The 12,028-nt window shown below is 39.9% G+C and overlaps 2 protein-coding genes across 3 annotated transcripts; both read left to right on the plus strand.

Moving 5' to 3' along the window:
- The first annotated feature begins 338 nt into the window (after positions 1-338).
- On the plus strand, positions 339-5,113 carry katnbl1 (katanin p80 subunit B-like 1). 2 transcript variants are annotated; one of them, XM_072445714.1, is made up of 10 exons: positions 339-509; positions 1,690-1,814; positions 1,906-1,943; positions 2,072-2,351; positions 2,582-2,697; positions 2,775-2,825; positions 3,610-3,699; positions 3,838-3,939; positions 4,016-4,109; positions 4,593-5,113. In XM_072445714.1, exons 2-10 carry the CDS (start codon positions 1,701-1,703, stop codon positions 4,623-4,625), a joined length of 918 nt encoding a protein of 305 aa, XP_072301815.1. In that variant the 5' UTR covers positions 339-509; positions 1,690-1,700; the 3' UTR covers positions 4,626-5,113. The 2 variants fall into 2 exon arrangements, with proteins under 2 accessions (XP_072301815.1, XP_072301822.1); XM_072445721.1 differs by having other exon boundaries at positions 367-386.
- Positions 5,114-7,808: 2,695 nt separating this feature from the next.
- Positions 7,809-10,841, plus strand: emc7b (ER membrane protein complex subunit 7b). Its single transcript, XM_072445734.1, has 5 exons — positions 7,809-8,166; positions 8,841-8,960; positions 9,048-9,186; positions 9,569-9,649; positions 10,289-10,841. Exons 1-5 carry the CDS (start codon positions 7,937-7,939, stop codon positions 10,436-10,438), a joined length of 720 nt encoding a protein of 239 aa, XP_072301835.1. The 5' UTR covers positions 7,809-7,936; the 3' UTR covers positions 10,439-10,841.
- The last annotated feature ends 1,187 nt before the right edge of the window (positions 10,842-12,028 follow it).

Consider the following 12,028-nt stretch of genomic DNA (forward strand, 5'->3'; position numbering starts at 1 on the left):
CTTTAGCAAAAAAAGAAGCTGCAAGAAGATCTCCAATAAGATAAAAAGGTTTTTTGATAATTTATCCAGGCTTAATATGTAATTAAACCTAGATATTTAAAGCAGTGAAAGGTGTTTTATTAGACAGCCATGACCAACAATATGCCCAAAAAAACTAACTTCACATGAAATATTCTTCCAGAGAGTCATTAAACTCTATTCTAAGAACATGCGCCTTGCCATATTTCCTGCAATGGCCACAGGTGTCCACACGATGGTGCCATCTCACTGCCGGGGAGGCACATTTGGGAGATTTTGGCCCTGCTCCTCGTCCTCCAGGCGTCGCTCTTTCCCCGCGTCTGGGCCAAATTCAATCCCACAATCCCGGTGGTGTGTTCATTTGAATGGTAAAAACTCCAAAGCGAATCGACATTGACAGAAGTTGAAGTGGACAGGTTCTTCAAGTTTTTGCTTTACCTTTTGGAATATTGCGTCCAGAGATATTGCAGTTTCCTTTACAAAATGATTCGGTTAGTAGTCGTGTTAATAGTTTACATCAACGTAACGGTGCGTCTGTTGTTGTGGGTGCAGCAAAAATGTTCAAAGAGTCGACATGCTAACTGGTTAGCTTGAGTTAGCTCCGATTAGCCTGCTGCTACTAGCGGCCCAGCTACTTTTCCCTGGTTTTCATGCTTGAGCTAACGAAGCTAACATGCTAATAGTCGCCCCTAATTAGTGTTAGCGATGTACTTTAAGCTCTTGGACAGCGATCTCTCTGTTGTGCGGGTTTGCAGGGCTAATTTGTGAAATGCAAAACAGTCGGTACGATATTACAATGCAGCTTCATTCCCTCTTAAAACTTGTGGTGGGATTGGCGGATCTGCAGTGGCAATGTTTGTGTTACAGTAGCAGCCAACGCCTCTCACCATAAGGTAAAGCGTATGTTTAGTGTTTTGTTTATTTTCATCATTCAAAATATCTTATTGTTCCCTACAACATACGGCTTGTTACGTGGTACAGTAAATAGTTATCAAGTAGTCTTCTGTTTAAGGCGAGACCCTACAGGCAAAGCTCCCTTTCTGCTCCCAAATATTTAAGGTTATATCAGATTAGAATGGTTTAAGTTATGTAATTATATGCGTTTCTTTATTATGTTTGATCCACTTGCATTAATAGATTTATATGGGACATTGACAAAAATGCATTTTACTCATACACACACTCCCACTCGCCAAACTGCAATATTTACTTTTGATAGATGATACAGAAGGATATCTAATGTTTAAATCTTTGTAGTAAAGACCTCGTTTACTCAAATACTGAGTATATTATCCTAAATCCGTTTGTAAATTGTTTGTGTCTTTAACATGACGAGAAAATGAGAATAAATGAAAGAAATTAGCAATTTTGGCCATTTTTACACACACACAATCTCTTTTTTTTTTTCAGTATGAAAACATTATATAATGAAAACAATGTTTATGCTTTTTTCCCTTACATTAAGGCAAGTCAAGTTTTATTTGTAGAGCACAATTCTTACACAAGGAAATTCAAAGTGCTTCACACAAGAGGACATTTTTTTAATGTTGGTGAACGACTGAACACGTTTTGAATTGAAGTTTTTCCTGTCTACCTGCAGTTTTTCATGTTTACCTGCACGATCATGCCGTAAGCAGGAAGTTCATTAAAGATGATTGTTTTTCCCTACAGTATCTCATATTATGGCTGCTGGTAAGCATGTCTGGCATCAAGACGTCTTCAAGATCAACTGCAAAAAACCTAATGGCCTTCTGGGACCCTGCCCCCACCCTTCTGCTGAGAAGAACATGAAGCAGGTGTGCAGACTGGAAATACTTGTATACTATGGTGTGAACGTGCAGTGCTGTATCCAGTAGTGCCCTCAACCCCCTATCCCTTTTGTTTTAGGTGAATAATAGACATGAAGAAGATTTAGATAAGAACGGGTGAGTCCTCATTAGTGTGTTTTGGGTATGATCATAAATTGATTATCTCCTAAGTTAACTTGTTTCCGTCAATTTGAGCTTCTTGTTAATTAATGGGGGGATTTTCTGTGTCGCCCTTGTTTTGACAGATTCCATGTGCACAGCCTACCCTGTTCAGGCAAAGCGAAAAAGTTGCCACCGCGCAAGAGGAAGAATTGTCCATTGGGGGTGGTGGGCGTCAAGCTGCAACGCAGAGCATCCGATGTAGGCTGTGCCCGTGACCCCGGCATGGCCAACAAAGAGAATGAGCTGACCTGCTCCGACGACGCACGGGGCAACTACTACAATGACCCCCGCGGCCTTCCTGTGAATGCCGCAGACGTGTCCAAGATGGCCGGTCCCAGCTCCAAGTACACAGATTTAAATGAGGTCCGTGCCATTTCACATCTCAGTGTGTAATTGTAAATCATCTTCTTCCCTTGTAACAGTTGGTAATGGCGCGATCAATGTGTCTCTCCTTTACCTTTTTTAAATGTTTTTGCTAACTGTTCAGTTTTTTAAGTAAAAACTGAACTAAAAATGGTGAGCTATCAGATCCACTGACTGTATTCAATAAAATGTTGTTCAAATGTTGACAAAATGTTTTCACTTCTGTGAAGCTGTCAAAGGACCATGAAGCAATGAGTCAAGTCTTATTTGGAAGAAGTCTTCGGCTCAAAGTAGCACTTAGCCTTTGGAGAAGAAATGCCAGTGAATTGGTGGCCTATCTAATCCGGTACATTATGCCCACTCTATTTCTATTAACAAATATTTTATATCGTTTTTGTGAAGTGTATGGTTTGTATTTCACAGAATCCAAGACTCTGGGGTCCTGCTTGACTGCTTACCTGTCTTAACAAATAAGTGAGTTTTTCATCTGTTAATATTTGGAACAAGGAATTTAAAACTTAGACCTAACCAAAATGTGCTTATTTACTTATTTTATATTACTTGTAACTACTTTTCTAAGATTTACAGTATTTGAACACCCTGCGATTTTGCAAGTTCTCCTTCTTAGAAATTATGGATGGGTCTGAAATGATCTTCGTAGACCGAGTCTGTGAAAGACAGAAAAAAATCACAATCAATTTGTATGTTATTACTGCAAATAAGTATTTGAACACCTGGTGTTAGTCTGCCAGGTGTTAGTCTGCCTTTAAAAAGTCCACCTCTCCTCCACTTATTCATCTAAATTAGCTTGTTAGCTGCATAAAGACACCTGTCCACCCCCCAAATCAGTCAGACTCTGACTACTACCATGGGCAAGGACAAAGAGCAGTCAAAAGACATCAGAGACACAATTGTAGACCTCCACAAGGCCGGAAAGAGCTACGGCGCAATTAGTAAGAAGCTTTGGGAAAAAGATCAATCATAAGAAGCATATCAAAGTTCTGGAATCCTGAAACCTGACGGATCTGTGTGGAGGAGTGAGATTCTGTCTCACAAAGGAAATGCCCCTATGATGAAATTGTCAGACCATTCCATAGTTCGTAAGTGGGAACACGCAGGGTGTTCAAATACTCACTGTATATGAGAATAAGTACTGTTTGCAAGATTTCCGATGAAGTGGCTATCTTATCATTCTCCCTGCTTCCCCATAGACTGTGCAATAATTATCTCTTACACTTGTATTTCTTTCTGTTGTCAGCCTTCAAAATGAAGCACCATGTTTATCACTTGGCTGCTGTGTTGACCTCATGCCCCAAGTGAAATTGATTCTCACCAGTAAATATGAAGAGTAAGTGTAATATATACATGGCAGTGAAAGGGAATTGATGTTTTTCTTTGTCAACTGACATTATCTCACCTAATAACTTCCAAAACAATGTACAAAAGTCTGTGGTGTTTGTTTATAATCACATCTGTTCTGTTTCAGGCACATATTGGTGGGTTTACTTTGGGTTCAAGCCATCGTCAGGAAATGGGGGCCTGAACTCTCGAAGGACAAAAGACTGCAGGACAGTTGTACAGAAGACAGGTAAGAAACACATATGTCGAAGAGCAGACTAAGAACCTCTGTAGTGACAAACTAATGAATGTTATGTCTGCTGTAGAAATATCGAAGTCATGAAGCAGCGGCTAAAAGACTTGTGGAAGGAGGGATCCCGATTATGTGCTGTCCCAGGGTCTACAGGAGATCTGGCTAAGGTGAAGAAGAACTTAATCGTGCTTCATTTTTATAAACGGAGGTCACCTGAAATGGCAACAAAATGCAAGCTTAGTTTTATTCAAGAAACAAGAAACTGAAGAATTTAAATGCCACCATTAATCGGTAACATCAGAATTAGAATTACTTGTACTCACCCTTAAGAGGAGAATCCAGTAATAAAATCTGCTAAATAATAGTCTAAGAGTGCACTGTGGTAGTTTAATGCATTTTAAGTCCACAATTGTTTAAGTAATTCAGATCAAAATGTTGTCTTTTTAATGGGGAAAGGTCCTCACAAAAACATCAGGAGGAGAATTATTGGCCTTAACCCCATATACAATATTATTTAACAAGACATTTATTTCATTACACATTTGTGTCATGTTCTTGCTATGGGCTCATTGTTAGTCCATTTGGACTTTTACAATTATACATTTTCAGACTTTCACTCGTGCCTTTCTAAGTCCCTTTTATCTTTGCAGGCAGTCGAGGCTTATCTCTCTCAGCTGCCCTGACAGGCTTCGGGTCGAACTTCTAAGGATGTGACCACTACTGCCAGATCACAGCTGTGTTGGGGCTGATAACTACGGCAGACGAATGGACTGGATCATTTCGACTTTCAACTCTAAACCTGACAATTCTGACCTCTCTTTAGTGGGAGTTGGAGACACTTGACACAGGGCCGTGAGCTGCTTAAAACAAAGCAAAAAGTGAACCTGCTTCACATTGAAGTGGACCGTCTTGTGACGGAGCACGCAGTGGACCTCTGTGAGACTGAGTGTATCGCTCTATGAAGTGCCATTATCTCATCACACCACTCTTGCCATAGAAAGACCAATTGTGGATGTAACTAGTGCTCAAATGTTTTCAATCAAGAACTTGGAACAGTCTTTAAGTTATTAGAGTTTTTTTATTTTGCCTGTGCATATGACAATTGACTGTATATATGACATGTAAAAACAAGTGATTCTTTTAATCTTTTAAATAAATTTAATTTCAAAACATTTAAGTTGTCCAATTTAGAGACCAATTTACTGTAAATTATCCAACACACACTGCAGTAGAACAAAAACACAAGGCTGCATCACTTGTATAGGCCAAAGATAATTATGTACAGCACAGCAAATGGACATGAATAGAGAAGGTTACACACATGTAATTGATTTGACCTTTAAAAAAAAAAGCTACCCATGTTATGTTTTCTCACCTTCAAGCTCCACACTATTTGAATTCAGGCCCGTCCACCTGTAACTACAAGAATTGAACAAATGGGGGGGGTTAACCAAAGCTCTACAATGCACTAGTTTCCTCCATTGTTGACATGGGAGGGATGCTCTCGAGTCCCTTTCAGCATGCCAAAGGAAACAATAGGGTGGACAATATGACGGATAGCTGCCGTGTATATAAAGCCCAGAGTAAACCTGAATTCAAGTTCCACACTAAAGAATCAGGAGCAGGGCAACAATATGCACATTGTGATCAAACAATATCTGTCTGAACAAGTCTAGTATGGGTATTCTCAACATAATAAAATGGTGCAGATAAAGAGTTATGAGTGTACCGTGGGTTATCTCCGGGTTCCTCCCACTGTTCAAACACATGCATGTGTTGGGCTAAATTGACAGCTCTAAATTTCCCCTCGTGAATCCATGTGAGAGTGGATGTTTGTCTCTGTGTTAACCCTGTGACGAGCTGGCCCCTGTCCAGGGTGTACCCCGCCTAAGGCCCAAAGTCACTGGGATAGGCTCCAGTCACCCGCGACCCCTAACGAGAACAAGCGGTAGAAAATGAATGATTACCAATTAGAGTGGTGGAATGTTGGTGATTTGTGACATCATCGTAGAATTCTAGATATCACTAGGATAACTAGAATTCTTGCAGTCTATTCCTACTAAAGAGTGAAGTCTGAAGAATGAAGTCTGAAGAATAAATTGTAAGATGTACAACTATAGGTGGTCGTAATGTAACAAATGGATACCAACCGCCATAAAACACCAAAGAAGTTTTTCAGTTTTATGTTGTAGTAAAATGTTTCAGTACTACATTGTGGTACATTTTTGTACTTTTAGCACTCTAGTAATTGTAAGTTTCCAAGTTTGTAGTTTTGTAGATATTTTTTTCGTACTTTAGAGTTCTAGTGCTTGTAGCGTATGCAGTGTTTTCGTCATTCAGTCTTCATTTTGTAGATATTGTTTCTCTGATTCTCGCTGTTGTTGCTTTTAATGGCGGTTGACAGCCAACTGAAAAGCTGCATTTACCACTACTTCTTTGGTGTTTTATGGCGGTTGTGTCCAAGTGTTACATTACCGCCACCTACTGTAGTTGCACGTCTTCTGTAGTTGTACGTCTTCTGTAGTTGCACGTCTTCTGTAGTTGTACGTCTTCTGTAGTTGCACGTCTTCTGTAGTTGCACGTCTTCTGTAGTTGCACGTCTTCTGTAGTTGCACGTCTTCTGTAGTTGCACGTCTTCTGTAGTTGCACGTCTTCTGTAGTTGCACGTCTTCTGTAGTTGCACGTGTCTTCTGTAGTTGCACGTGTCTTCTGTAGTTACACGTCTTCTGTAGTTGCACGTCTTCTGTAGTTGCACGTGTCTTCTGTAGTTGCACGTCTTCTGTAGTTGCACGTCTTCTGTAGTTGCACGTCTTCTGTAGTTGCACGTGTCTTCTGTAGTTGCACGTGTCTTCTGTAGTTGCACGTCTTCTGTAGTTGCACGTCTTCTGTAGTTACACGTCTTCTGTAGTTGCACGTGTCTTCTGTAGTTGCACGTGTCTTCTGTAGTTGCAAGTCTTCTGTAATTGCACGTGTCTTCTGTAGTTACACGTCTTCTGTAGTTGCACACGTCTTCTGTAGTTGCACACGTCTTCTGTAGTTGCACACGTCTTCTGTAGTTGCACACGTCTTCTGTAGTTGCACACGTCTTCTGTAGTTGCACGTGTCTTCTGTAGTTGCACACGTCTTCTGTAGTTACACGTCTTCTGTAGTTGCACACGTCTTCTGTAGTTGCACACGTCTTCTGTAGTTGCACACGTCTTCTGTAGTTGCACACGTCTTCTGTAGTTGCACGTGTCTTCTGTAGTTACACGTCTTCTGTAGTTGCACACGTCTTCTGTAGTTGCACGTGTCTTCTGTAGTTGCACGTCTTCTGTAGTTACACATCTTCTGTAGTTGCACACGTCTTCTGTAGTTGCACGTGTCTTCTGTAGTTGCACGTCTTCTGTAGTTGCACGTCTTCTGTAGTTGCACGTCTTCTGTAGTTGCACGTCTTCTGTAGTTGCACGTCTTCAAAGTATGTGCTTTACGCAATATAGTTTTTTAAAAAAGGAGCGAGAAAGAGAAAAGAGAAAGGAAGAGGCTTTGCTTTCAGTTTTCCTCGGTCTTGTCGTTTTTGTGGGATTTCTTGTCAAAGTTGCGATTTTTCCGATCTCTGAGTGGCGGAATGTTGGCGCTTTGGGACATTGTCGTCATGGCAACTGTACAGGACATGTCCACTCGCAAGTAGGTGGCGGTAAATGCACTTTACATTAAAAGTAGTTGTATTTTAATGACGCTGGCAACCAACTGCTAAGACTCTGCGTTATTCTTCAGACTGTATTCTCGTCCCTCGCGGTCCTCGCGGTGCCTCCGGAACAGATCCATGGCCTCCGCGCGCAGCTTCTACCGGTAGTTGTCACTGTCATCTTTAAATGTAGTTTTTTCCCCTTGTGACGTTGCTGTCCGCAGAACCAGCTGATGCGCGCAGTCTTCCGCCTCGTCCTCGCTCTCATCCCGCATCCATCCTGCCTCAGGTCCGTTTGGAGCAGTTTGTACCTCTGACTTGGCCGCCAGCATGCAGTTTATGGAGAGAATCCCGCTGCTGTGGCTCCTGGTGCAGGCTGCGCTTGTCGTCGCGTGGTGTTTCACAGACATGGACGCGGGGCCTAGCGCAGGTGGAGCGCAGTCCAGCGGCGATCGCTTCAAAATCGAGGGAAGAGCTGTCGTACCCGGGATGAAAGCACAGGACTGGGTGTCCTCCGCTCGGGTGCTGGTGGAAGGGGAAGAATATGTCGGATTTATGAGGTGTGTAGGTGTTTGTGGTCACTTGTTAGCTATGTTAGCCGGTTAGCATTAGCTTATAGCCTGGTACAGTAGCCTCTTCTTGCTCCTCCAGAGAGCAGCTGCTCTAAACAGATGGTAGATCAGCACTGTCCAGGCTGATTTACAGATTAACAAGACAATTAACAGTGTTTTATGCTGAAGCTGCGTATATGAGATACATTTAGCTACTGATCGAGCCCAGCGGTATCTAATCTTGTGTTGTAGTGATGTTTCCATAACACAGTCCTTCAGGGATAAGACTGTGTTGTTTCTTTTCCCTCAAGTCAAACCACAACTGAATCTTATAATACCCATCCTGTAATATTCAGATTAGCTAGTAACACAGGGGTTATTACTATGTTTATGTTCAATTTTAATTAAGCTTTGTCCTTTGTCTACCTATGTTGTAATTGGATATATGTGGACATTTAGGTGCCTTACACAATCATATCTAATTCTTATGCCTTTATCCCGCTGCAATAACCCCCAACAAATGTGTTCTGAAGTCATTTCCGTGTTGTAGTTAATACAAATACTGTTGAATACTGTTGCTTCTGCTTTAGTTAAATGTGTTAAAGCAAATCTATAAATTGCTTTTTCAATATTTGTCGGAGAAATTGCTCTTCAATAACTATTTTTCCTCTTCTTTATTCCAGAACGGATGGAAGCTTTGCAGTCAATGACATCCCCCCGGGCTCTTACGTTGTGGAGATCATTTCCCCATCCTTCAGGTTTGAACCAGTGCGTGTGGACATCACATCCAAAGGCAAAATGAGGTAACACTCCCTTCATTTATTTGACCGCCATACTGTATATAATTAACCAGAGCTAAGTAGGCCTGTTGATGCTGTACTTTTCCCCAGGGCTCGTCTGGTGAACTACATCAAGACCTCTGAAGTCATCCGGCAGCCGTACCCTCTCCAGGTCCGAGCGTCTGGGCCACACAGCTACTTCATGAAGAGGGAGACCTGGGGCTGGACCGACTTCCTCATGAACCCAATGGTGAGAAATGCATTCACTAGACTTATCTATACTATCCTAAAAAACACAGAAAATAAAGTACATAAAACAGACAAATATAGGAAGGTGTTTTGATTGTACCTTTTAATTTGAATACCTTCTACAATCTGACGCTTGCATTTAAAACTCCATCAAAAGCACTAGTATTTGGTGGTTTTTTTTAGTTTTGGTGAATCAAACTAAAACATTTCTATACATCCTTATTGAATTGGAATCAAGGTGGTAGGTGCTTATAACGCTGGTACCCTTATTAGGTTCTGGGTTGAAAATATATCAAACTCCATATCATACTTCTTAAAGCAGGTCATTTGTAACGACTCTTTTGTGACGGCAAATTTTTCAAATGCGTTTGTCATTCTTACAGGTGATGATGATGATCCTACCTCTGCTGATTATCGTCCTTCTGCCCAAAGTTGTCAACACCAACGATCCAGAAATGAGAAAGGTGACGACTCTTTAGTATTTCAAACCTGCAGCAAACCTGGCCCCATTCTTTTTGGTTTAGTCCTATCAAGTTCCTTCACATTGCACAGTAAACACAGGCAATGCACGTGTCATCATGTTTGTGTAATGGTGAAGTGTGTTATCTTCGTCCATGATTTGCATCATATTATTCAGCAAAGGTGGAATGAGACATATTTCCATCAAGACGAGGCAAGGCAAAAAGATTGAGTTCATGGGAATTGGACAAGACAAGATGTTTACCAAATACAGAATAAATTGTACAGTTCAGTTTACAATTTTGGCTTTTTTAATTGGCGCTTAACCATTTTTTTACTCCGAGCAAATAAACACAAGGAGAAAAATGTTGTTCTCAATTTAATCTTGTGATCCTAACCATCCTTTTTGTGTTTGTGATGTTTCTGTTTTCACATCACAACTTCAGACATTTATAACTGCTGTGAGTCTCTACATTTGGTGCCCCGTAGCCTTATTAATACTTGTCATTCAATTAATTATATCTCCATAACTAATAATAATCATTCTTTCCGTTCTTGCTAATGTTGCCCAAAGTAACATCATACTTACAATTGATTAGAAGTATATTAAACAAACTGTAATAAACGTACTCTTTGCCCTGCAGGAAATGGAACAATCGATGAACATGTTGAACCCAAACCCGGAGCTGCCGGACGTCTCGGAGCTCATGACCAAGCTCTTCTCTGGCTCCAAAGGCTCTAGTAAAGCTGGAGGAAGCAGCAAGGGCACACGGCCTGCTGTCAAGCGGAGGTAGTACTGCCCCCTACTGGACATGCCGCGGAAGCAAGATTTTTAAAGTGTCATTTTTTTTTTTTTGCCCTTTGGGTCTACTGTACTGTTTCTTTGTAAAGATATAGAGCACATTTGACCTAGAAGGTACAATTGGAAAGATTTTTGTTTTTTTTGCCCTGCACTGATATTCTTAACAAATGCTAATCTTAATTTCCTTCATTTTCTCTACCTGTGACACCGCTCAACTTTACTCTTCTAATTTAATTTTTCTGCTGCTACTTCCTCTACTCGATACAGAGCATGTATACATAAAGTTTCTTTCTCTTTGAAAAACTGTAAAGCGACTGTGAATGAAGATGCATTGAAATTTTAAGCCTGAGATCTTATTTAAAAACCAGATTAATAAATTGTGATGGTATATTAAATGTGTTTTATTCTCTAACTTGGAGCTGCTTGTGTAATTTTATTATAACGTTGTTAACCAAGTGCAGATACTATTCTTTATTTTTCAATGAATAATAAGTCCATTAAGAAGGACAACATGCATATTTAGTGCCATTTTTTTAAAGGAAAGAAAATAACCTAAATTATTTAACTTTTCATTCAATCATTTTATTTGAACGATTCAAGTTATAACGTGAGCAATATAGGAATTTAAACAAACCAAAATTACCAAGTTTTTTAAGACATGTCTATTACACCTTGTATGTTTATAAATGTGTTTTGATCTTTGATTTTGGCCATTTTGTTCACAACACACAAAGTAAGCACAGACACATCTCTGATTTTAAAAATAAACTTGCAGTGTATTTTTGGCTTGCATTTGACACATTTTATATAAGTAACAAACTGTACAAATAACTTTACTAATGGACAAACTGCACATGTTCATTCACTCTGACCACACCAAAAGGCACAGAGTTTAAGCAACAACATAACACCACACATCAAAGACGGCGCTTCATTTACAACAGCAACACACCCCCCAAAGGAAGATATGTGAATGTCTTATTTTACAAAGATCATTACTCTGAACATTGAATATACGGCGTAATCTGCATTATGTCATGTGCAACGTAAAAATCTTAAAAGCACAGAAACCATTGAAAGCCCTTTAAAACAAAATCGGCATAATTCAAAAACAAAAAAAACACATAACATTAACATTTCTGTGCCAAATCCAGGAAGGAAATCTGAAGAACTACACACTTCCCTGTATATACAGATTATTTAAACAGAAACACAGTAGTTTGAGCTTCCAGCCTGACACAGATAGACTCCTCATCGTATTAGAGATCGTCTGTAAAATATTCAGACAATATTCAATGTAAGTGCTGTTCAAATAAATATTTTTTATAAAACAATTATCTTCTTTCCTCTGATCAGATGTTGTAAGAAACAATATATCCATTAAATCCAGTCCTTTTTTATACTGTTAGTAGAAAATGTTTACGTATAATTAAACAGAGGAGAACTGACACATTTTGACGAATATAATTGCACTAGTAAAAAATAACGCCTTATCAATGCAGTGGAAAGGGAACATTGTTAGTAATGCCAAACATTACCTGTCATTATCATCCCTAAGTAAAACTAGTGCTATATTTTATAA

Source organism: Eucyclogobius newberryi, unplaced genomic scaffold (assembly GCF_026437365.1).
Source record: "Eucyclogobius newberryi isolate DKJ021-1_F unplaced genomic scaffold, fEucNew1.0.hap1 SCAF_1, whole genome shotgun sequence".
Lineage (NCBI taxonomy): Eukaryota > Metazoa > Chordata > Actinopteri > Gobiiformes > Gobiidae > Eucyclogobius > Eucyclogobius newberryi.